Genomic DNA, 26,345 nt, shown 5'->3' on the forward strand with positions numbered 1-26,345 from the left:
AGTTAATCATTTAGACCTCCCTCTCAGATCATAAACACTCTTAATCATTTAGATCTCCCTCTCAGATCATAAACACTCTTAATCATTTAGACCTCCCTCTCAGATCATAAACACTCTTAATCATTTAGACCTCCCTCTCAGATCATAAACACTCTTAATCATTTAGACCTCCCTCTCAGATCATAAACACTCTTAATCATTTAGACCTCCCTCTCAGATCATAAACACTCTTAATCATTTAGACCTCCCTCTCAGATCATAAACACTCTTAATCATGTAGATCTCCCTCTCAGATCATAAACACTCTTAATCATTTAGATCTCCCTCTCAGATCATAAACACTCTTAATCATTTAGATCTCCCTCTCAGATCATAAACACTCTTAATCATTTAGATCTCCCTCTCAGATCATAAACACTCTTAATCATTTAGATCTCCCTCTCAGATCATAAACACTCTTAATCATTTAGATCTCCCTCTCAGATCATAAACACTCTTAATCATTTAGATCTCCCTCTCAGATCATAAACACTCTTAATCATTTAGATCTCCCTCTCAGATCATAAACACTCTTAATCATTTAGATCTCCCTCTCAGATCATAAACACTCTTAATCATTTAGATCTCCCTCTCAGATCATAAACACTCTTAATCATTTAGATCTCCCTCTCAGATCATAAACACTCTTAATCATTTAGATCTCCCTCTCAGATCATAAACACTCTTAATCATTTAGACCTCCCTCTCAGATCATAAACACTCTTAATCATTTAGATCTCCCTCTCAGATCATAAACACTCTTAATCATTTAGACCTCCCTCTCAGATCATAAACACTCTTAATCATTTAGATCTCCCTCTCAGATCATAAACACTCTTAATCATTTAGATCTCCCTCTCAGATCATAAACACTCTTAATCATTTAGATCTCCCTCTCAGATCATAAACACTCTTAATCATTTAGACCTCCCTCTCAGATCATAAACACTCTTAATCATTTAGATCTCCCTCTCAGATCATACAAAAACACTCTTGTTACTTCTCTCTTTCTTTTTCATCCAGTTTCTCCCTTTCTCTTTTCTCAGTTGAATAATTCAACTGCAATTTAATTAAGTCCACCCAGCCACCCACCCCCCAACTCCCATTCTAAAGCCACACACACACACACACACACACACACACACACACACACACACACACCTCCCTCCAGCAGACTCCCATTCTAAAGTGATCTCCCTGCTACACCACAATGGCAATTAACAGGCTTTGGCTCCTAGGTGTTTGAACTGATGTTGCATAATTGCGTTGCTAATAGTGTCCTGGTTCATTCATAAAGACGCTTGGCCACCAGCAGAGTGTCTGACTAGTGAGGAACGCTGTCTGCACAGAGAAAAAGATGGAGGGGACTTCAACTTGGATGCTACAAGTCAGTGGTCAATTTTATATTGAGCATATCAGGTCTAGTGTAGATAAACATGGAACAGATAGCTTTTAATACGGACCAAACTTAGCACAAACTAAATCCAGAGCCAACTCTTCCCAGGGCAAACGTACAGGGGTAGTCCTGGCATGGAGGACACACTTGTTAGCTCCCTTCTTGGTCTCTCAGTAGACACAATTAGAGTCCTGCTGTGTGTGTGGTATGGTGATTAGCTCTAGCGGAGTCAGTCTGCAGTAGGCCTGTCCTGTTAGCGTCAGTCATCAGTGGCTGAGTCAGTCTGCAGTAGGCCTGTCCTGTTAGCGTCAGTCATCAGTGGCTGAGTCAGTCTGCAGTAGGCCTGTCCTGTTAGCGTCAGTCATCAGTGGCTGAGTCAGTCTGCAGTAGGCCTGTCCTGTTAGCGTCAGTCATCAGTGGCTGAGTCAGTCTGCAGTAGGCCTGTCCTGTTAGCGTCAGTCGTCAGTGGCTGAGTCAGTCTGCAGTAGGCCTGTCCTGTTAGCGTCAGTCATCAGTGGTTGAGTCAGTCTGCAGTCGGCATGTCCTGTTAGTGTTAGCGTCAGTCATCAGTGGCTGAGTCAGTCTGCAGTAGACCTGTCCTGTTAGCGTCAGTTATCAGTGGCTGAGTCAGTCTGCAGTAGGCCTGTCCTGTTAGTGTTAGCGTCAGTCATCAGTGGCTGAGTCAGTCTGCAGTAGGCCTGTCCTGTTCGCGTCAGTTATCAGTGGCTGAGTCAGTCTGCAGTAGGCCTGTCCTGTTAGTGTTAGCGTCAGTCATCAGTGGCTGAGTCAGTCTGCAGTAGGCCTGTCCTGTTAGCGTCAGTCATCAGTGGCTGAGTCAGTCTGCAGTAGGCCTGTCCTGTTAGCGTCAGTCATCAGTGGCTGAGTCAGTCTGCAGTAGGCCTGTCCTGTTGCGTCAGTCATCAGTGGCTGAGTCAGTCTGCAGTAGGCCTGTCCTGTTAGCGTCAGTTATCAGTGGCTGAGTCAGTCTGCAGTAGGCCTGTCCTGTTAGTGTTAGCGTCAGTCATCAGTGGCTGAGTCAGTCTGCAGTAGGCCTGTCCTGTTAGTGTTAGTGTCAGTCATCAGTGGCTGAGTCAGTCTGCAGTAGGCCTGTCCTGTTAGCGTCCGTCATCAGTGGCTGAGTCAGTCTGCAGTAGGCCTGTCCTGTTAGTGTTAGCGTCAGTCATCAGTGGCTGAGTCAGTCTGCAGTAGACCTGTCCTGTTAGTGTTAGCGTCAGTCATCAGTGGCTGAGTCAGTCTGCAGTAGGCCTGTCCTGTTAGTGTTAGCGTCAGTCATCAGTGGCTGAGTCAGTCTGCAGTAGGCCTGTCCTGTTAGCGTCCGTCATCAGTGGCTGAGTCAGTCTGCAGTAGGCCTGTCCTGTTAGCGTTAGCATCAGTCATCAGTGGCTGAGTCAGTCTGTAGTAGGCCTGTCCTGTTAGTATTAGTGTCAGTCATCAGTGGCTGAGTCAGTCTGCAGTAGGCCTGTCCTGTTAGCGTTAGCATCAGTCATCAGTGGCTGAGTCAGTCTGTAGTAGGCCTGTCCTGTTAGTATTAGTGTCAGTCATCAGTGGCTGTCAGTCTGCATTAGGCCTGTCCTGTTAGCATCAGTCATCAGTGGCTGAGTCAGTCTGCAGTAGGCCTGTCCTGTTAGCGTCAGTCATCAGTGGCTGAGTCAGTCTGCAGTAGGCTGTCCTGTTAGCGTCAGTCATCAGTGGCTGAGTCAGTCTTCAGTAGGCCTGTCCTGTTAGCGTCAGTGGTCAGTGGCTGAGTCAGTCTGCAGTATGCCTGTCCTGTTAGCGTTAGCATCAGTCATTAGCTCTGTGCTACATGGCTCTGTGCAGTGATTGCTGCTATTATTGTTTTTTCAGCTAATTGCCTTTACGCATTGCTCTAATTAAAATGCAAATTCAGGCTAGCTTGCAGCTGTTCCCCAACCCAGCCAGTCTCAATCACAATCCCACATCCAATGTTGAAATATATCAAGATTTATCACCAGCTACTTTGCATTTTGTTGACTACTGGGTGGCGTCTCTGGTGTGGAAGTGTGTTTATGATGTCTTTGTTGAGCGTGTCTGTATTTTCTGTGAGTAATGTGTGAGAACTAGGTTTTTTACAAATGGATCATTTTTCTTAACGTTTAAACCATTTTTTTTATCGTCTTTCCGTTACGCAGCAACAGTTTGTCTCACGGTGTGTCCCTTTCAGATGGTGAAGCACTGCACCTATACTACCTTTACTGTACCTCAACTCCACCTCGCAAAGTTTGCCTTTTCTTCTCATTTAGAGAGGCGAGGTGCACAGTATAGAAAGGTCGGCCACCAGGCAGACAGAGTCAGAACCGTGCACTAGGAATATCTATCGCAATGGAATGCTTTATCTCGCAATGCGTTTGCGTGCAATGTCTTGCAACTTCAATAAAGCAGGGCCTATCATCAATGAATAGTCTAGGATATTCTACACGCAACAGACCAAACACTGAACACACACTGGCATCATTAGAAAGAGAAGCGGGGTGTAATCATTAGTCCAAACAGTTTGCAACAGAATCAGTGTAATGAATACGCCCCAGGTGAGCCAGCGCAAGGGAGAGAGAGGAGGGGGCACGCGGAAATAACTGTGTCCTGGTTGTTTTGTTTTGTACACTTTGTACAAAATAATAAAACGCAGAACTACAGGATGTTTCTTAACATAACTCTTTATTAACTAGCTACAACTACATGTTAGCCTATCTCCAACCACGATCAACTGCCCATGACCTAACCGTCTGGGTGGTCTTAACCAATCACCGCACAGTATGATACGGCGGTAAAATGCATCCAATTATAATTCAGTATGTATTCACATATGAATATTACATCCCCCTTCTTTTAAACAAAATACAAATGTTTTACATATTCTAAGCTTTTCTTTTGGATACATGCTCTGTAGTTTGAACTCAAGGTAAGTAACCATTTATATTGCATAATACACCAACTGAATCAACATAGACTCTGAAACAATGATCCAACTTTTCAAACAAGGGATTCTCAGCAACTCAGCTTTCACTGTAGAAATGACATCTTAACATTTGAAACAAATACAATACCAAAGCATGTCAAGTGAACTTTCAATAACAAGTTTACAGTCTGGAACGCTTTTAGGGCAGCGATCCGCCTACACCCTTTGACATTTCACAGGTCGAGGACAGCTCTGGGCTTGACCTCTCTTCCTGACCTTGTGCGATATGATGTTGAGCATGCTTCTGTGTCAGTCAACAGCTCTTGTGGTGTTGCAGGTAAGTGTGGTGTATGTTGTGCTGTGTGTGTGTTTAGTCCATCACGTTCTCTTTCAGGGGAACAGTTCATCTCATCAGTGTGTTGTTCTTTTGTGTTCAGTAAGTGACGACGATTGCGGCGGTACACTGCTCCTTCTGCTGTGCGGACGTGATATGAACGTTCAGTGTCAGCTGGCTGGATGACGACTGCTGGTTTCCAGAGGCCATGCTCCTGGATTCTAACTGACTCTCCGTCGATCAGTGGTGGCAGTGGTCTAGCTGACCTGTCGTAGTATCGCTTTTGTTGTTGTTGTCTCTGTGCACGTTTTTCATGCATTTCCTTGTAGCTGACAACCTCAGGTTGCAGCTGCTGGTTGGTGCTGGGAAGGGTTGAGCGAAGTCTGCGGCTCATCAACAGCTGGGCTGGTGATCTGAAGTTGTCAACTGGAGTGTTGCGGTATTCAAGGAGACTGAGGTAGGGGTCTCTCTTGTCTGCTTTTGCTTTGTCCATGAGTGATTTAGCAATCTGCACAGATTTTTCAGCAAGGCCATTACTTTGAGGGTAATGTGGGCTTGTGGTGACATGTGTGAACTCCCATGCTTTTGTGAAGGATTCAAACTCATTTGATTTGTAACAGGGCCCATTGTCAGATATTAAAGTCTCTACAATGCCATGCCTGGCAAAGGCTGCTTTCAGCTTGTGTATCACAGCTGCAGATGTGGTGCTGTGAAGCTTGTCGAGTTCGAAGTATCTGCTGTAGTAGTCCACTGTTACAATGTAGTCCTCGTTGTTCCAGGTGAACAGATCGGTTGCCACAACCTGCCAGGGTCGGTCTGGGATACAGTGAGGTAACATTGGCTCTTTGGTGTTTGAGGGGCGTCTTTCAAGACAGATGGTGCATCTACCAACAATGTCCTCTATTTGTTTGCACATTCCAGGCCAAAACAAAATGTCCCGTGCTCTCTGTTTGCACTTTTCCATGCCCATGTGTCCAGCATGGATCTTTGTCAAAATCTCTTCTCTGAGACTGGTAGGAATAATGATTTTCTCTCCTTTGAAAATGATTCCGTTGATCTGTGATAGTTCATCACGATGGTTCCAGAATTCTGAGACGCTCTGAGGGCATTTTCTCCTCTCCTCAGGCCATCCATCCTGTATGACTTTCCTCAGCTGTGTGAGTTGTGAGTCCTTGTCTGTTTCTGCTTGGATCTCCTTCAGTTTCGTGTCACTAACTGGTAAGTTGCTGTACACAGTGTGCACTTGCATGTCCATGCTCTCACTGAGGCTGCTGTCCTTGTAGGTAAGAAACTTCCTGGAGAGTGTGTCTGCGACAGGGATGTCTTTGCCTGGACGGTGAGTGATTGTGAAGTCGTATTTTTGTAGTTGAAGGATCATTCTCTGTAGCCTTGGCGGGGCTGCAGCTAGTGGTTTCCTCATGATTGACTCAAGGGGCTTGTGGTCGGATTCCACAATGACTTGTCGTCCATATACGTACTGATGGAAACGTTTACATCCGAACAGAATGGCATAGAGCTCCTTTTCGATTTGAGCGTAGTTGATTTCACAGTCTGTGAGAGATTTGGAAGCGTAGCCGATGGGCTTTCCTTCTTGCAGTAGCACTGCACCTAGTCCATACTTCGACGCGTCCACTTGGAGTCTGAGCTCTTTGTTGGGGTCGTAGTAGGCAAGGATTGGTCCTGGTTCTCTCGTGATCAAGTCTTTCACATTCTGGAAAGCAATGTCGTGTTGCTTGTCCCAAAGAAACTCACTGGACTGCTTTAGCAGTTGACGCAGGGGTGCATTAGCATTGGAGAGGCTGGGTGCGAACTTGGCTAAGTAGTTGACCATGCCAAGCACTGTTTCCAGCTCTGCACGGTTCTTTGGTGGCTCCATTTATTTTATGGCTGAGATCTTCTGTGGATCTGGCTTGATTCCATTCGCTGTGAGAAGATGTCCGAAGTAGCTGACCTCTGTAGCGCTGACTGTGCTCTTCTCAGGGTTGAGCCGGACTCCTCTCTCGCGGGACCTTTGCAGCATCGCGCGGAGGTTTCGGTCGTGCTCCTCTTTGGTTCGACCATAAACAAGGATGTCGTCCACAATTGCCACAACTCCGTCGAGGCCTTCATATACTTCGTCAATCTTTCGCTGAAACTCGTCTTGGGCTGAGATAATCCCAAAAGGCAGGCGACGGAACCTGTAGCGTCCAAACGGTGTGTTGAATGTTGTGAGCTTAGATGACTCTTCTGTGAGCTTGATAGCCCAGTAGCCTGATCTAGCGTCCATGACACTGAAGTAGTGTGCTCCCGCTAGCTTGTGTGTGATACCATCTAGTGTCGGTAAAGGGTAATGGGGCCGTTTGATAGCCTTGTTCAAGTCTCTTGGGTCGAGGCATACTCAGAGCTTGCCTGTGCGTGGTTTCTCCACCACCACTAACGCGTTTACCCAGTCAGTCGGTTCTGTAACCTTGGTGACTATGTCAGATTGCTCCATGCTCTCCAACTCTTTCTTCAGACGGGCACGGAGAGCAAGGGGGATCTTTCTCGGTGGGTAGACCACAGGGGTTGCGTCTGGGTCAAGGTGAATGGTACATTCTCCTGGGAATAATCCTATTCCTGTAAAGACATCAGCAAACTCCTCCAGTACATTTTCTGTCTCTACTGGTGCTGTTACTGATAAAACTAGCTTGATGAGGTCCATGTCTAAACATGCTTTAAGACCTAGCACTGCAGGTGCTCTAGTGTCAACAACGTAAAAGTCCAACATCATGTCACTTTCCTTGTATTTGCATTTGAAAGTGCATGTGCCTTTTACTGGGAGCTGTTCACCACCATAACCGGTCAGTCTGCGCATGGTGGGCTGTAGCTCGCACTCAGAGCCCTCAGAGCGTCTCAGAATTCTGTAACCTTGGTGACTATGTCAGATTGCTCCATGCTCTCCAACTCTTTCTTCAGACGGGCACGGAGAGCAAGGGGGATCTTTCCCACTTCTGACACCATGTTTTGTTTTGTACACTTTGTACAAAATAATAAAACGCAGAACTACAGGATGTTTCTTAACATAACTCTTTATTAACTAGCTACAACTACATGTTAGCCTATCTCCAACCACGATCAACTGCCCATGACCTAACCGTCTGGGTGGTCTTAACCAATCACCGCACAGTATGATACGGCGGTAAAATGCATCCAATTATAATTCAGTATGTATTCACATATGAATATTACACTGGTAATCTGAATCTCGCAATGTCTTGTCTTGCGTGCCTCGCAAATTCACCAAAGTAGCCTAAAGTTTGCCTCTTCCTCTCTAGTTTTATTTAAATTTCACAACTTTTCCCGGGCCTTTACGGCCTATAATCAAATGATTTATTTATTTATTTCACCTTTATTTAACCAGGTGGGCTAGTTGAGAACAAGTTCTCATTTACAACTGTGACCTGGCCAAGATAAAGCAAAGCAGTTCGACACATACAACACAGAGTTACAGATGGAATAAACAAACATACAGTCAATAATACAGTAGAAAAAGTATATATACAGTGTGTGCAAATGAGGTAGGATAAGGGAGGTAAGGCAATAAATAGGCCATGGTGATGAAGTAATTACAATATAGCAATTAAACACTGGAATGGTAGATGTGCAGAAGATGAATGTGCAACTAGAGATACTGGGGTGCAAAGGAGCAAAATAAATAAATACAGTAGGGGAAGAGGTAGTTGGATGGGCTATTTACAGATGGGCTATGTACAGGTGCAGTGATCTGTGAGCTGCTCTGACAGCTGGTGCTTAAAGCTAGTGAGGGAGATATGAGTCTCCAGCTTCAGTGATTTTTGCAGTTTGTTCCAGTCATTGGCAGCAGAGAACTGGAAGGAGAGGCGGCCAAAGGAAGAATTGGCTTTGAGGGTGTCACGGCTGTTGTAGGAAGGAGCGGACCAAAGTGCAGCGTGATTATCGTAAGACATTTTTATTGAACTGTGAAACTATGCAAAACATATAAATAAACTGAATAATAAAACAACAAACTGTGACGCAGAGGTTAAACATACACTAACTCAAAGACAATCTCCCACAAACCCAGGTGGAAAAAACACCTACTTAAGTATGATCTCCAATTAGAGACAACGAGGACCAGCTGCCTCTAATTGGAGATCATCCCAAACAAAACCCAATATAGAAATACAAAACTAGAACATAACAACATAGAAAAACTAAACTAGAAAACCCCCATGTCACGCCCTGACCTACTCTACCATAGAAAATAATGGTCAGGACGTGACGGGGTGTCCAGTGAGCTATACAGTGAGATATACCTGCTGGAGTGCGTGCTACGGGTGGGTGGTGCTATGGTGACCAGTGAGCTGAGATAAGGCGGGGCTTTACCTAGCAGAGACTTATAGATGACCTGGAGCCAGTGGGTTTGGCGGCAAGTATGACGCGAGGGCCAACCAACGAGAGCGTACAGGTCGCAGTGGTGGATAGTATTATGGAAAATAATGTAATGTACATTTTGAGGGGAATTTTTTTTAAACATAAAGTAACAAGTACACCCCTAATGAGAACATGGTAATGGGTGTGTGTGTGCATCGGACCATCTGTATAATGAATATGTTTGTAGTTTGTGTCTGGTATGTTTTGAGCCTCAAAGATCTTTATCAGTGTTTGTGTGTGATGTATGAGATATTTCTAGCCAAAGTGTGTGGGACAGACGTCTGTCAGTGCTGTTATTGAGTACTAAGAGATGCAGCCACATTCACTCACTCACTGTGGGAAGAGTTAAAGCTAATAGCCGAGCGCTAACTAGACCGAAAGTTTGCCAGTCATTCTCTATGTTACGGTTAGCACATCTGCGTTAGCATTTCTGTCCGAGGGCTAATGTAGCGTAAAGCCTTCCTGCAGTTCATCAATAGCGTTTTTAGCTTTGGCATGTTTGTCACAGCATTCACACTCTCTCTGTTCATATTGACAGCTTTGGTTGTATTGAGTGTTGCTGCCCAATGGTTTGGCTGAGCACAGTACACACATACAAACACACACACACTAACACACACACACACACACACACACACACACACACACACACACACACACACACACACACACACACCCACACACACACACACACACACACTAACGCATAATGAATTGAACATAACATTTCAGTAGAGCCAGTATGATTGAAACAGGTGTGTTATTTTATCCCAGATGAAGCTTCCGTTCCTGAGAAGCAGCCAGGTCTAAAACGAGGAGCCGCTTTCTGTCTATCCATGGACATGGAAAACAGCGTTCTATAGCAGAAGCTACACAGGTCGTCTAGCCTCGTCTGGCCTCATGCTATGTTCCACTTCCTTTTTCCTTATTGGATCTTAATAGTTTATGGAGTTGACAGTTTCTATATTTTCCTACACCTGGTAATAATGTAGGATATATTATGGACTGTACATGTTGAGTGCAAAAAGCTGGGCCCTGTTGGAAAAAGGGTCACAAGTGGCTGCATTTTGATGTGCCAATTTTGTTTTGTTTTTACTGGGCATTTAGCTAATAAAATTGGGATATGTATATGTCGTCAGCTCTCACTCCCTTTGCAGTTGGAAAGGGGATAGTGTTGTGTGTCTGGTGAATAGGGCTTGTCGAGGTGGTGATTGATGTGTGCTCGGGGCCTCATTGTGGAGGACTGAGAAGCCTCTTTTCCCCATCCGCTGTGCTCCCCCCCCCTGACAGTGGGCCAGTCCATAGCTTTTGTTTCAGCTTGTTTTCTCTGTTTTAAAGCTCAGCTCTAGACTAATGAGTTCAGGCTTCGCTGTCATTGTCCCCCTCAACATCACAGGTTGTGGTGTGTGTGTGGGTGTGTGTGTTCTATTGTATGCCTCTCTCTTTGTATGATGAGGCGTTTACTCAAGTCTGCAGTCATTAGATTGTTTTCCTCAAAAGGCCTTCCCCCTGAGACAGTGTGTATCCATGTGTATCCATGTTTGTCAGTGTGTATTATAGCAGGCCCGAAAGAAACCAGTCACCCACACACATATTGACTGTATGCATCTAGTGTAGTTTGTTCGATAAACTGCTCTTTACTCTGGTACCCACCAGTCGGAATGAAGTAAAGAAAAAGGATACAGTACATTGGTGTGTGTGTGTGTGTGTGTGTGTGTGTGTGTGTGTGTGTGTGTGTGTGTGTGTGTGTGTGTGTGTGTGTGTGTGTGTGTGTGTGTGTGTGTGTGTGTGTGTGTGTGTGTGTGTGTGTATGTGTGTGTGTGTGTGTGTGTGTGTACAGAGTGACAGACTCACCAGTGAGAGGGTTGATCAGGACCCCTCCGGCTCAGTTCTGGGTCACTGGGGTCCTTCAGGGTTGGTTGCCTTCATCGATTGTCTGCCCCCAAAAAACCTCCTGCTAAGTGCCTCTAACGGGCATCACTTAGAACACAACCCATCACCTACTGTATATCTAATCATTAATAATGACAGAGAGTGTGTGTGTGTGTGTGTGTGTGTGTGTGTGTGTGTGTGTGTGTGGTGTGTGTGTGTGTGTGTGTGTGTGTGTGTGTGCGTGTGTGTGTGTGTGTGTGTGTGTGTGTGTGTGTGTGTGTGTGTGTGTGTGAATAGTAAAATAAGGAAAATTAATTTCCCACGTCCCCATAAGGACAAAGGCTATTTTAAGCTTAGGGGTTAGGTTTAGGGTTACAATTAGGGTTAGGGGTTAGTGGTAAGGGTTACAATTAGGGTAAGGGGTTAGTGGTTAGGGTAGGGTGTGGGTGGGTTTGTTTGGGTGTGTGGGTGACAATCCTCAATTCTCCATGGGGAACCATTGTATATCAGTTGTGCTCCTTGCTCTCTTTCTCACCACTCTTTAGTTTTCTCCCCCAGTGTTTTCAGAAAACCTTCCAAGGGCCTAAAACTCTGTATTGATCCGTGAGACGTGATGGGAGGAAGAAGGGAGGGGAGGAGAAGAGGGGGAGTGCAATAGTGTGACCAGTAAATGAAGAAGTGGCTATTCTTGCTCACCACTGAGGTCTCTTTAAAACTGACTGGACTTAAGCAAGGTAGCAAATGTTTCCATTCTTTTAAGAAGAAATGGGAAATGTCCCATGTGATGAGGCACATTGTCTCTCTCCTGACAGTCTCCTCTCCCTCCAATTTCTCTCTTTCCTATTCCTTCTCTCTCTCTCTCTCTCTCTCTCTCTCTCTCTCTCTCTCTCTCTCTCTCTCTCTCTCTCTCCCTGTTCTGCTGTAATAACGTTAAGTAACAAAACAATTAGGGCCAGTAGAGGCTAGTGTCAGTAATTAACCTCAGACAGCCTGCTGTAGGACAGCTGTGGAAACCCATGGTAATTACCTTGTTACAATGCTCAGTTGGTTAGGTGGTTGGAGTCACTGTGTGTACGTGTATCCTCTGAGCTAATGAGGGTAATGAAGGAATTTCATATCATAAGTAGATCTGAGTAATTAAATGTGACATTATTTTCTTTAATTAAGCTTTTTTTGACAACAAGTCCAAATGATATGTTTTGCATCTAGCTACAGTTTTTTGCATCTAGCTACAAGATTTACTCCCAAGGTGCTGACCTGTTGCACCCTGTACAACCACTGCGATGGCCACCCCTCAGAGCCTGGTTCCTCTCAAGGTTTCTTCCTAGGTTCCTGCCTTTCTAGGGAGGTTTTCCTAGCCACAGTGCTTCTACACCTGCATTGCTTGCTGTTTGGGGTTTTAGGCTGGGTTTCTATATAAGCACTTTGTGACAACTGCTGATGTAAAAAGGGCTTTATATGTGATGTTCCTGTATGTGTTTGTGGGTTCTTCTCTCTGATGCAGTTGTCTCTGTGTTCACAGGTGTCATCACTACCACGTCCAGGAAACTGGACAGAGAGCAACAGGCTGAGCATGTTTTAGAGGTAAGAGGCACACTAAGGTGTGTGTGTGTGTGTGTGTGTGTGTGTGTGTGTGTGTGTGTGTGTGTGTGTGTGTGTGTGTGTGTGTGTGTGTGCGTGTGTGTGTGTTACTCTACCTCTCTCTCTCTCTCTCTCTCTCTCTCTCTCTCTCTCTCTCTCTCTCTGTTGTTTTTTCTCACTCTTTCTTGATCTCTCTCTATCCCTCTCTCTATCTCTTTCTCTCTCTTACTCTCCCTTTCTCTCTATCTTTTTCTCTCACTGTTGATCTCTCTCTATCCCCTCTCTTTACCCCCCCCCCCCCCTCTCTCTCTCTCTCTTCATACCTCCCTCCCTCTCTGTCTACCTGGTCTCAGTAGAGTGTGCATTAGAGAGGCAGGTCTAGTGTAATTGAGTCAGTATGAGAAGTGGAGCAGGAAATGAAGATTGTGTGTTGGGTTCCATTATGAGCTGATTGGAGTGTCGTATCTTGACTAAGGGCGGCAGATTGGAGGTAAATGGTGCTGCTGCTGCCAGAGTCCTGAATCATGAGCGCGCGCGTGTGTGTGTGTGTGTGTGTGTGTGTGTGTGTGTGTGTGTGTGTGTGTGTGTGTGTGTGTGTGTGTGTGTGTGTGTGTGTGTGTGTGTGTGTGTGTGTGTGTGTGTGTGTGTGTGTGTGTGCGAGCATGCGGTGACAAACTATTTTTCAAAGACATTCTGCTCTAGCTGTATTGATTGTTTCTCAGTAAGATGCTGACGTGTGTTTTGATGCAAGTTGGATATTTTCTTCCAACTGCAGTATACTTCAGATAAGGTCTGTGACAGGGAGAATTTGTGATGAGTAAACACATCCATTATATCCTCTATGGCACCTCTATGTTTGTATGTTATTTGATGCTCACTAACATCTCTTCTCCCACCTCTCTGTATAGTCTAACAACACTGCACTGTGAGAGAACGCAAACATCTTCAGCCATCTTCCTGCCTGTCTGTCCGTCTGTCTGCTAGCCATTCCCATCTTCCTGCCTGTCTGTCCTCAGCCTGTCTGTTCGTCTGTCTGCTAGCCATTCCCATCTTCCTGCCTGTCTGTCCTCAGCCTGTCTGTTCGTCTGTCTGCTAGCCATTCCCATCTTCCTGCCTGTCTGTCCTCAGCCTGTCTGTTCGTCTGTCTGCTAGCCATTCCCATCTTCCTGCCTGTCTGTCCTCAGCCTGTCTGTTCGTCTGTCTGCTAGCCATTCCCATCTTCCTGCCTGTCTGTCCTCAGCCTGTCTGTTCGTCTGTCTGCTAGCCATTCCCATCTTCCTGCCTGTCTGTCCTCAGCCTGTCTGTTCGTCTGTCTGCTAGCCATTCCCATCTTCCTGCCTGTCTGTCCTCAGCCTGTCTGTCCGTCTGTCTGCTAGCCATTCCCATCTTCCTGCCTGTCTGTCCTCTGCCTGTCTGTTCGTCTGTCTGCTAGCCATTCCCATCTTCCTGCCTGTCTGTCCTCAGCCTGTCTGTTCGTCTGTCTGCTAGCCATTCCCATCTTCCTGCCTGTCTGTCCTCTGCCTGTCTGTTCGTCTGTCTGCTAGCCATTCCCATCTTCCTGCCTGTCTGTCCACTGCCTGTCTGTTCGTCTGTCTGCTAGCCATTCCCATCTTCCTGCCTGTCTGTCCTCTGCCTGGCTGCCTGTCTGTTCGTCTGTCTGCTAGCCATTCCCATCTTCCTGCCTGTCTGTCCTCTGCCTGTCTGTTCGTCTGTCTGCTAGCCATTCCCATCTTCCTGCCTGTCTGTCCACTGCCTGGCTGCCTGTTTGTCCTTCTGTCTGCTAGCCATTCCCTCTCTCCGTTTCACGTATAGGTTAGCTACAGACTTAAAAAGGTGCTGCAGTGCAAACCAGTTAAATCTTATTTCCTCTCTAAACCAACCCTCCAAACAGTAAACAGTGGTGTGATTTAGGCCGGTCATAGAAATCCATATTCATTTACACAGATGCCACGCCAGATCAATGAGGAATAAACAGAGGGAGAATGATTATGATTTTGTTGTCCCGTGCTGTGAAGTCTTATCGATATCAACAGAGATGAGCCTAATGTAATTGGCTCCCATTTGTTTCATACTGTAGGTTTGGTGCAGAGGTTTGTATTGATGTGAGTTGTACTGTACGTCCGATCAGATTTAGCAGGGGTTTATAGATCAGATTTAGCAGGGGTTTAGAGATCAGATTTAGCAGGGGTTTATAGATCAGATTTAGCAGGGGTTTAGAGATCAGATTTAGCAGGGGTTTATAGATCAGATTTAGCAGGGGTTTAGAGATCAGATTTAGCAGGGGTTTATAGATCAGATTTAGCAGGGGTTTAGAGATCAGATTTAGCAGGGGTTTATAGATCAGATTTAGCAGGGGTTTAGAGATCGGATTTAGCAGGGGTTTGTAGATCAGATTTAACACATAGCCTGTTATCATGGAATCAAATCAAATCAAAGTGTATTTGTCACGTGTATTTGTCACGTGCGCCGAATACAACATTTCACCTTACAGTGAAATGCTTACTTACATGCTCTAACCAATAGTGCATTAAAGGTATTAGGTGAACAAAAGGTAGGTAAAGAAATAAAACAACAGTAAAAAGACAGGCTATATACATTAGCGAGGCTATAAAAGTAGCGAGGCTACATACAGACACCGGTTAGTCAGACTGATTGAGGTAGTATGTACATGTAGGTATGGTTAAAGTGACTATGCATATATGATTAACAGATAGTAGCTGTAGCATAAAAGAGGGGTTGGCGGGTGGCGGGACACAATGCAGATAGCCCGGTTAGCCAATGTGTGGGAGCACTGGTTGGTCGGCCCAATTGAGGTAGTATGTACATGAATGTATAGTTAAAGTGACTATGCATATATGATAGGGGGGCACACAATGCAAATAGTCCGGGTAGCCATTTGATTACCTGTTCAGGAGTCTTATGGCTTGGGGGTAAAAACTGTTGAGAAGCCTTTTTGTCCTAGACTTGGCACCCCGGTACGGCTTGCCATGCGGTAGTAGAGAGAACAGTCTATGACTGGCCATGTGTCAGCATGGCCTTTACCACGAACACGCTGTTGTTTCTTCAATAAAAGGATAAAACATCAGAGACATTTGACCATAAATATGTTATTCCTTCTTCTAGTCTTTTGTTTGAGCTTCTATGTTTAACTTTCTGTGGAAAGAACAGGTAAAGAGTTCATTTCCACAATTTTTATTCTTTTTTTTTTCACCAGAAATTATTGATTTACGGTGACCTTCATGTATGTGTAAAATATTACTGTTGTCAGATTTTTTTATTCATAACTTTTTTTTTAATACAAACATAAAATCTTTCTCTTTCAAAAGGCTATATATCCATTTGCCATTGTTTAGCTGGAATGGATTGTTAGTATACTGTTTTTTGAACTGTGATATGTTGTTTTCTCAGCTAGGTATCTTAAGATGAATTCAATCACAATTTATAAATTGGGTAGTGTATCGTCAGTTCTTCTTGTCATGTCAGTCATTGCATACCTTATTTATAACTTGTCAGAAATGTCCAGATCAACTAGCCCATGTCAGCTAATGTTTTTTTTATTGACGTTTTTTAGCCCATAGACTTTGTTATAATGTTTGAGTCACTCAAATATCACATGAATACACATAGCAAAAGGGTGTGAACAAATTAACATCCACAATAAGGGTTAAGTGGCAATGGTTAAATGCTTTAGTTGAGAGCCTCTCTCTCTCCTGATGAGATGTGTGACCCAAGTGCTGCATGGACCAGAAGGGATTTTTCACTTGAACAGATAAAACGCACACACACACACACACACACACATGCACACACACACACACACACACCACACACACACACACACACACACACACACACACACACACACACACACACACACACACACACACACACACACACACACACACACACACTAAAACAGGCACGCACAGGGTCAAAACCCCTATTCAGTGCAGCGGAAGAGAAAACTGTTGCATCTGAGATCAAATGCCTGAGACAAAAGCTTGAGTAATATTGGGGAAGAAAAGCCTGCTTCCCGCATCTGAAGAAGGTCAAACGCACAGGGTGTGTGTGTGTGTGTGTGTGTGTGTGTGTGTGTGTGTGTGTGTGTGTGTGTGTGTGTGTGTGTGTGTGTGTGTGAGTGTGAGAGAGAGAGAGAGAGAGAGAGAGAGAGAGAGGGAGGGACAGTATGTGAGTGTGTTTCCAGTAGGGTAGTGTGTTTCCAGTAGGATAGTGTGTTTCCAGTAGGGTAGTGTGTTTCTAGTAGGGTAGTGTGTTTCCAATATTGTAGTGTGTTTCCAGTAGGGTAGTGTGTTTCCAGTAGGGTAGTGTGTTTCTAGTAGGGTAGTGTGTTTCTTGTAGGGTAGTGTGTTTCCAGTAGGGTAGTGTGTTTCTAGTAGGGTAGTGTGTTTCTAGTAGGGTAGTGTGTTTCTAGTAGGGTAGTGTGTTTCTAGTATGGTAGTGTGTTTCCAGTAGGGTAGTGTGTTTCCAGTAGGGTAGTGTGTTTCTAGTAGGGTAGTGTATTTCTAGTAGGGTAGTGTGTTTCTAGTAGGGTAGTGTGTTTCTAGTATGGTAGTGTGTTTCTAGTAGGGTAGTGTGTTTCCAGTAGGGTAGTGTGTTTCCTGTATGGTACTGTGTTTCTAGTAGTGTGTTTCCAGTAGGGTAGTGTGTTTCCAGTAGGGTAGTGTGTTTCTAGTAGGGTAGTGTGTTTCCAGTAGGGTAGTGTGTTTCTAGTAGGGTAGTGTGTTTCTAGTAGGGTAGTGTGTTTCTAGTAGTGTGTTTCCAGTAGGGTAGTGTGTTTCTAGTAGGGTAGTGTGCTTCCAGTATGGTAGTGTGCTTCCAGTATGGTAGTGTGTTTCTAGTAGGGTAGTGTGTTTCCAGTAGGGTAGTGTATTTCCAGTATGGTAGTGTGTTTCTAGTAGGGTAGTGTGTTTCTAGTAGGGCAGTGTGTTTCTAGTAGGGTAGTGTGTTTCCAGTATGGTAGTGTGTTTCTAGTAGGGTAGTGTGTTTCTAGTAGGGTAGTGTGTTTCTAGTAGGGCAGTGTGTTTCTAGTAGGGTAGTGTGTTTCCAGTATGGTAGTGTGTTTCTAGTAGGGTAGTGTGTTTCTAGTAGGGTAGTGTGTTTCCAGTAGGGTAGTGTTTTTCTAGTAGGGTACTGGTTTTCTAGTAGGGTACTGTGTTTCTAGTAGGGTAGTGTGTTTCTAGTAGGGTACTGTGTTTCTAGTAGGGTAGTGTGTTTCTAGTAGGATACTTGTTTCTGTAGGGTTGTTTTTTTCTTGTAGGGTAGTGTGTTTCTAGTAGGGTAGTGTGTTTCTAGTAGTGTGTTTCCAGTAGGGTAGTGTGTTTCTAGTAGGGTAGTGTGTTTCCAGTAGGGTAGTGTAGTGTGTTTCCAGTAGGGTAGTGTGTTTCCAGTAGGGTAGTGTGTTTCTAGTTGGGTAGTGTGTTTCTAGTAGGGTATTGTGTTTCTAGTTGGGTAGTGTGTTTCTAGTAGGGTAGTGTGTTTCTAGTAGGGTAGTGTGTTTCTAGTAGTGTGTTTCCAGTATGGTAGTGTGTTTCTAGTTGGGTAGTGTATTTCTAGTAGGGTAGTGTGTTTCTTGTAGGGTAGTGTGTTTCCAGTAGGGTAGTGTGTTTCCAGTAGGGTAGTGTGTTTCTAGTAGGGTAGTGTGTTTCTAGTAGGGTAGTGTGTTTCTGGTATGGTAGTGTGTTTCTAGTAGGGTAGTTTGTTTCTAGTATGGTAGTGTGTTTCCAGTATGGTAGTGTGTTTCTAGTTGGGTAGTGTGTTTCTAGTAGGGTAGTGTGTTTCTAGTAGGGTAGTGTGTTTCTTGTAGGGTAGTGTGTTTCTAGTTGGGTAGTGTGTTTCTAGTAGGGTAGTGTGTTTCTTGTAGGGTATTGTGTTTCCAGTAGGGTAGTGTGTTTCCAGTAGGGTAGTGTGTTTCTAGTAGGGTAGTGTGTTTCTAGTAGGGTAGTGTGTTTCTGGTATGGTAGTGTGTTTCTAGTAGGGTAGTTTGTTTCTAGTATGGTAGTGTGTTTCCAGTATGGTAGTGTGTTTCTAGTTGGGTAGTGTGTTTCTAGTAGGGTAGTGTGTTTCTAGTAGGGTAGTGTGTTTCTTGTAGGGTAGTGTGTTTCCAGTATGGTAGTGTGTTTCTAGTAGGGTAGTGTGTTTCTAGTATGGTAGTGTGTTTCTAGTAGGGTAGTGTGTTTCCAGTATGGTAGTGTGTTTCTAGTTGGGTAGTGTGTTTCCAGTAGCGTAGTGTGTTTCTAGTAGGGTAGTGTGCTTCCAGTATGGTTGTGTGTTTCTAGTAGGGTAGTGTGTTTCTAGTAGGGTAGTGTGTTTCTAGTAGGGTAGTGTGTTTCTAGTAGGGTAGTGTGTTTCTAGTAGCGTCGAGTTTGACCAGTAGGGTAGTGTGTTTCCAGTAGGGTAGTGTGTTTCTAGTAGGGTAGTGTGTTTCCAGTAGGGTAGTGTGTTTCTGGTAGGGTTGTTTTTTTCTTGTAGGGTTGTGTGTTTCTAGTTGGGTAGTGTGTTTCTAGTATGGTAGTGTGTTTCTAGTAGGGTAGTGTGTTTCTAGTAGTGTGTTTCCAGTATGGTAGTGTGTTTCTAGTTGGGTAGTGTGTTTCTAGTAGGGTAGTGTGTTTCTTGTAGAGTAGTGTGTTTCCAGTAGGGTAGTGTGTTTCTAGTAGGGTAGTGTGTTTCTAGTAGGGTAGTGTGTTTCTAGTAGGGTAGTTTGTTTCTAGTATGGTAGTGTGTTTCCAGTATGGTAGTGTGTTTCTAGTTGGGTAGTGTGTTTCTAGTAGGGTAGTGTGTTTCTAGTAGGGTAGTGTGTTTCTTGTAGGGTAGTGTGTTTCCAGTATGGTAGTGTGTTTCTAGTAGGGTAGTGTGTTTCTAGTAGGGTAGTTTGTTTCTAGTATGGTAGTGTGTTTCCAGTATGGTAGTGTGTTTCTAGTTGGGTAGTGTTTTTCCAGTAGGGTAGTGTGTTTCTAGTAGGGTAGTGTGTTTCTAGTAGGATAGTGTGTTTCCAGTATGGTAGTGTGTTTCTAGTAGGGTAGTTTGTTTCTAGTATGGTAGTGTGTTTCCAGTATGGTAGTGTGTTTCTAGTTGGGTAGTGTGTTTCTCGTAGGGTAGTGTGTTTCTAGTAGGGTAGTGTGTTTCTTGTAGGATAGTGTGTTTCCAGTAGGGTAGTGTGTTTCTAGTTGGGTAGTGTGTTTCTAGTAGGGTAGTGTGTTTCTAGTAGGGTAGTGTGTTTCTAGTAGGGTAGTGTATTTCTAGTAGGGTAGTGTGTTTCCAGTATGGTAGTGTGTTTCTAGTTGGGTAGTGTGTTTCTAGTAGGGTAGTGTGTTTCCAGTAGCGTAGTGTGTTTCTAGTAGGGTAGTGTGCTTCCAGTATGGTTGTGTGTTTGTAGTAGGGTAGTGTGTTTCTAGTAGGGTAGTGTGTTTCTAGTAGGGTAGTGTGTTTCTAGTAGGGTAGTGTGTTTCTAGTAGCGTCGTGTTTGACCAGTAGGGTAGTGTGTTTCCAGTAGGGTAGTGTGTTTCTAGTATGGTAGTGTGTTTCTAGTAGGGTAGTGTGTTTCCAGTATGGTAGTGTGTTTCCTGTATGGTAGTGTGTTTCTAGTCGGGTAGTGTGTTTCTAGTAGGGTAGTGTGTTTCCAGTAGGGTAGTGTGTTTCCAGTAGGGTAGTGTGTTTCTAGTAGGGTAGTGTGTTTCTAGTAGCGTCGTGTTTGACCAGTAGGGTAGTGTGTTTCTAGTAGGGTAGTGTGTTTCTAGTAGGGTAGTGTGTTTCTAGTAGGGTAGTGTGTTTCTGGTAGGGTTGTTTTTTTCTTGTAAGGTCAAACGCACAGGGTGTGTGTGTGTGTGTGTGTGTGTGTGTGTGTGTGTGTGTGTGTGTGTGTGTGTGTGTGTGTGTGTGTGTGTGTGTGTGTGTTTGTGTGTGTGTGAGTGTGAGAGAGAGAGAGAGAGAGGGAGGGAGAGTATGTGAGTGTGTTTCCAGTAGGGTAGTGTGTTTCCAGTAGGATAGTGTGTTTCCAGTAGGGTAGTGTGTTTCTAGTAGGGTAGTGTGTTTCCAATATGGTAGTGTGTTTCCAGTAGGGTAGTGTGTTTCTGGTAGGGTTGTTTTTTTCTTGTAGGGTTGTGTGTTTCTAGTTGGGTAGTGTGTTTCTAGTATGGTAGTGTGTTTCTAGTAGGGTAGTGTGTTTCTAGTAGGGTAGTGTGTTTCTAGTAGGGTAGTGTGTTTCTAGTAGGGTAGTGTGTTTCCAGTAGGGTAGTGTGTTTCTAGTAGGGTAGTGTGTTTCTAGTAGGGTAGTGTGTTTCTGGTAGGGTTGTTTTTTTCTTGTAGGGTTGTGTGTTTCTAGTTGGGTAGTGTGTTTCTAGTAGGGTAGTGTGTTTCTAGTAGGGTAGTGTGTTTCCAGTAGGGTAGTGTGTTTCTAGTAGGGTAGTGTGTTTCCAGTAGTGTAGTGTGTTTCTAGTAGGGTAGTGTGTTTCTAGTATGGTAGTGTGTTTCTAGTAGGGTAGTGTGTTTCTAGTAGGGTAGTGTGTTTCTGGTAGGGTTGTTTTTTTCTTGTAGGGTTGTGTGTTTCTAGCTGGGTAGTGTGTTTCTAGTAGCGTCGTGTTTGACCAGTAGGGTAGTGTGTTTGTAACTCTTTTTCTTTCGTATTCTGAGTCTGTGTTTGTAACAATATCCTCACACTCATCTCTGGAAGTTTATCTTGTTTTCCACGTTTCAGGGTGACTTTTCACCATTTTTATTACTGTCGGAGAGAGAGGGAAATGCAAGAGAGTTAGAAAACAAAGGAGTTTAGCTTGTCAAACCAACTCTCAGAGAAGGTGCATTGTAACTTGAGCTTCAGTGAAAACAGCATTTTTCCACCCTAGACTATTTTGTCCAAATGATGCTGTGTTGTTGTTGCTTTGTGGTTCTAGCTGAGGCCTTTTTGGCACTACCCTCAATGGCACACAGACAAGCATCATCTGCCTTTGGTGTTTCCAACAGCTGGCATTCTTTATTCCCTACCCACCCGTGCTACTCTCCACTCAAACCTACTACTGCGCCCAATCAGACAAGTCCTTGTGCAACGCTCCTCTCAATCACGCCTCTCAGTCTTTTCCCAATCACTTAAATGGCCTGTTTCATGTTAACATACACTACCGTTCAAAAGATTGGGGTCACTTAGAAATGTCCCGGAGTTGCCTCTTCACTGTTGATGTTGAGACTGGTGTTTTGCGGGTACTATTTAATGAAGCTGCCAGTTGAGGACTTGTGAGGCGTCTGTTTCTCAAACTAGACACTCTAATGTACTTGTCCTCTTGCTCAGTTGTGTACCGGGGAAATCTGCCGTTTCCAGCTACAACAGTCATTTACAACATTAACAATGTCTACACTGTATTTCTGATCAATTTTATGTTTTTTTTAATGGACAAAAAATGTGCATTTATTTAAAAAATATGGACATTTCTAAGTGACCCCAAACTTTTGAACGGTATTGTATGTACAGTATAATACACTGATAGCTCAATAGCTGTTGGGTCTTCTGTAATAATGTCTGTGTTTAATCAGTGGACATACAGAAGCTTAGTGTATACAGTATGTTAGTATGTTTTAGCTGCATTAGCGTATGTTCAGTGTATGCTAGCTAGCTTGTCTGTGCTGCCCTTGTGCTTCTGTTCTGTGCTGCTGTATGTTGTTGGCAGGCCATGTATTCCCCAGGCTCTCCTGTCTCTCTTTCATTCTGTTTCTCTCTCTGGTTCTCTCTCTCCTCTCTCTCTCTCTCTCTCTCTCTCTCTGATGAATGGAGATCTGTTAATGTCGACCTTTAGTGAATATTGATGTCCTTCACTGTGGTCGCCACTTGCTTGTTCACCCTTTTCCCTCTCTGTCTCTACCTCTCTCACTGTGCTGTACGGAGCGGATTACATTCACTCACAGAGGGGGTTAACCGCCACAGGCTCGGAGGGATGTTCCCAAAGTCCTTCATTTCTCATTCATCCTCTCTTCTTCCCTTATGCTGTCATTTAGGTTCCTTTCACACCCCCCTGTTGTCTTTCTCAGCTCCCTCCCTCCCTCCATTCAATTCAATTCTAGGGCTTTATTGGTATGGGAAACATATGTTAACATTGCCAAAGCAAGTGAAGTAGATAATAAACAATAAAAATGAACAGTAAACATTACACTCAGAGGTTCCAAAAGAATAAAGACATTTCAAATGTTATATTATGTCTATATATAGTGTTGTAACGATGTGCACATAGTTAAAGTACAAAAGAGAAAATAAATAAACATAAATATGGGTTGTATTTACAATGGTGTTTGTTCTTCACTGGTTGCCCTTTTCTTGTGGCAACAGGTCACACATCTTGCTGCTATGATGGCACACTGGTATTTCACCCAGTAGATATGGGAGTTTACTCTCCTTACCTCCTCCTTCCCCCCTCTCCCTAGCTACCTCCCTCTCTCCCTCTCCCACTACTACCCCTCTACCACCCCTCCCTCACTCTCTCTCCCACTACTCCCCCTTCCCTACCCCTCCCTCACTCTCTCTCCCACTACTACCCCACCACCACCCCTCCCTCACTCTCTCTCCCACTACTACCCCTCTACCAACCCCCCTCACTCTCTCTCCCACTACTACCCCACCACCACCCCCCCTCACTCTCTCTCCCACTACTACCCCCTCTACCAACCCCCCTCACTCTCTCTCCCACTACTACCCCTCTACCAACCCCCCTCACTCTCTCTCCCACTACTACCCCTCTACCACCCCTCCCTCACTCTCTCTCCCACTACTACCCCACCACCACCCCTCCCTCACTCTCTCTTCCACTACTACCCCTCTACCACCCCTCCCTCACTCTCTCTCCCACTACTACCCCTCCACCACCCCTCCCTCACTCTCTCTCCCACTACTACCCCTCCACCACCCCTCCCTCACTCTCTCTCCCACTACTACCCCTCTACCACCCCTCCCTCCCTCACTCTCTCTCCCACTACTACCCCTCTACCACCCCTCCCTCACTCTCTCTCCCACTACTACCCCTCCACCACCCCTCCCTCACTCTCTCTCCCACTACTACCCCTCCACCACCCCTCCCTCCCTCACTCTCTCTCCCACTACTACCCCTCTACCACCCCTCCCTCACTCTCTCTCCCACTACTACCCCTCCACCAGCCCACCCTCACTCTCTCTCCCACTACTCCCCCCTGCCCCTCCCTCACTCTCACTCTCTCTGTAAATCATTAGCATTTCTCTCCGTATTGCGACGGCACCTCCTTGCTGTGTCATTTTTAAAATGACAGATTGACTTTTTAAACAAACCCAACAATAAGCGCTGGGGAAATTAATTGTAGCTTTGTGTTGAATTGATGGCAGCTGGCGACGTCCTTTATCTCCCCCCGAAAATGAATATAAATGTATTTTATGGACGGGACGGGGTGGATTCCATCTCTCATTGGCTAACTCAGCCTCTGGCCCCTTCCCCTTTTGCATTTATCTACAAGAGGCTCTCCGTCATGGTGGAAGTAGGAGCAGAGACAGATTAATTACCTGTCAGAACACAGGAAAGAAGATAAAAAACAAAGCCATCCCCACTTGGGAAATATGACGATGTGTTCCAGTTGTCAGACAAACGCAGGACAGAATGACTGTTGTAATTAGTGTAGACGGGGAAAAAACTGATGTGAATCTTAACAAATGTCTTATTTTTTCTCTCTGTTGTGTGTGTGTTTACATGTGTGTACATGTTTATATGTGTGTGTGTGTGTGTGTGTGTGTGTGTGTGGGGGTGTGTGTGTGTGTGTGTGTGTGTGTGTGTGTGTGTGTGTGCGCACTTGTTTTTTCTGTCTGTTCGCCTGTGTGTGCATATGTACGTCTCTGTGTGCATGTGTGTGTGTCTGTGTTTGTCTCTGTGTGTGCATGTGTGTGTCTGTCTGATTGTCTACGGTTACGTGTGTGTGGATACGCAGGTCACGGTGTCGGACGGCGGTCCCAGCCCCAAACACTCCACGGTGTGGGTGATCGTCCACGTGCTTGATGAGAATGACAACAAGCCCACGTTCCCAGAGAAGGTGTACCAGATCAAGCTACCAGAGAGGGACAGGAGGAAGAGAGGAGAGCCTATCTACAGGGCCTTTGCCTACGACAGGGATGAAGGAGTTAACGCTGACCTCTCCTACAGCATCGTCGATGGCAACGAGGACGGCAAGTTCTTCATCGACCCCAAGACGGCGGTGGTGTCGTCACGGAAGCAGTTCACCGCCGGGAGCTACGACATCCTCACTGTATGTGACATTTGAACTTTACTTTGAATCTGTGTCTCTTTCTAACCAACTGCCATTCACTTTGTCTTTTTCTACCCCCTCTCTCAATCCCCCTCTCGCTCTCTCTCTCTTTTCCCCATCTCTCTCCTCTTTCTCTCATCTCTCTCTCGCTCCCCTCCCCCCTCTCTCTCTCTTCCCTCTATCTCTTCCCTCTCTCCCCCCCTCTCTCTTCCCCTCTCTCTCTCTCTCTCTCTCTCTCTCTCTCTCTCTCTCTCGCTCTCTCTTTCATTTAGACAAATATACAAAAAGCTCCTAATTCAAGTCTTGGTTCTTCCCCATCCCCAGATCAAAGCCACAGATAATGGCCGCCCCCAGAAGTGGTCGACGGCCCGCCTGCACATCGAGTGGATCCGTAAACCCTTGGCCTTGGCGAATCCCCTCCTATTCGACGAGCAGTACTACAACTTCACCGTCATGGAGAGTGACAAGGTGGCCGAGATAGTGGGTGTGGTCTCCATGCAACAGAACTCCAATCCCCTCTGGTTCGACATCATAGGTAAGGCTCCGCCCAGAGGCGGGGCTGGTGGGTGGGGTTTGTTAGGATATATCTGACTGGCTGAGGTGAGGTCAGTCAGGTAGGCTGTGTACCATTATTGGTGCATGGGGTTTGGGCTGATGGTTTGGTTTGATGTGTGTGTTTGTGCGTGAGGCCCAGCTCAGGTACTGTGACCTCACTGCATGGTCTGTTGCCAGTGTGTCTCTCTCTCTCTCTCTCCTCTGCCATCCCACGGTCACCATGGCGATTTGAGCACAAACCTCCAGCTGTAAAGGTCTGTATGTCAGTGGAGAAGCAATTGAGATGTCTCAAAGTCCCTGTCAGATATTCTGGGAACTCTAATGGAGAAAAATGGCATGTGCTTAAAGGGGTTAATTCACTAGAGAACATCTTACATTTTGAAATTAACTTCCCCTTTAAAGTGCTTTAATGTTCATGCTGTTTTTTTACCATAAGGATTGATCCTCATTCTACCAACTACAGCTGCTAAGAAATATGTCTTTGACATGCTGATTTCAGAAACAATTTAATTTGTCTTATTCTCACGGTAAAGAATGTTGTGTAAGACCAGTGGAATGTCCCATTAAGAGGCTTGAAATGCCAGGGACATGCCACACATGCCACACCAAGTATTTTCTTAATCTGAAACCTTTTGATATTTTGAAGTCTAATCCCTATCCACATAAAAGACTCAACAAGGTTATGTCATGCTCCGTTTTCATATCTGCAGGTTTCTGCAAACAACAGCGACATTTGTCAAGTTCACATTGTTTGGTGAATGAATTACTGTCAAAGCTAGTCGGTTTTAATCTTGCTTTAATAATTTTCATTAATTTAATAAACATTGTAAAATCCATGTAGTTTTATTAGAAATTAAGTTTTGTTAGAATTAACATGATTAGGCTGTTCAACTGTCTAGGAATTGATTGTGGTCCATCTATATAACTATTTTTATATAATGTAATATAATATTTATAAAGCTGAC

At 44.9% G+C, this 26,345-nt stretch overlaps 1 protein-coding gene across 5 annotated transcripts in view; it reads left to right on the forward strand.

Moving 5' to 3' along the window:
• Positions 1-26,345, forward strand: part of LOC106613153 (protocadherin Fat 3) — a 356,089-nt gene that overhangs the window by 248,158 nt on the left and 81,586 nt on the right. For all 5 annotated transcript variants that reach the window (XM_082956408.1, XM_082956409.1, XM_082956411.1 and 2 more), the window contains exons 4-6: positions 12,509-12,570; positions 24,511-24,825; positions 25,150-25,360. In XM_082956408.1, coding sequence (XP_082812534.1) covers positions 12,509-12,570; positions 24,511-24,825; positions 25,150-25,360 — 588 coding nt within the window. The remainder of the gene's footprint in view (positions 1-12,508; positions 12,571-24,510; positions 24,826-25,149; positions 25,361-26,345) is intronic.

The sequence above is a fragment of the Salmo salar genome, chromosome 09 (genome assembly GCF_965601325.2).
Source record: "Salmo salar chromosome 09, fSalSal1, whole genome shotgun sequence".
NCBI lineage: Eukaryota > Metazoa > Chordata > Actinopteri > Salmoniformes > Salmonidae > Salmo > Salmo salar.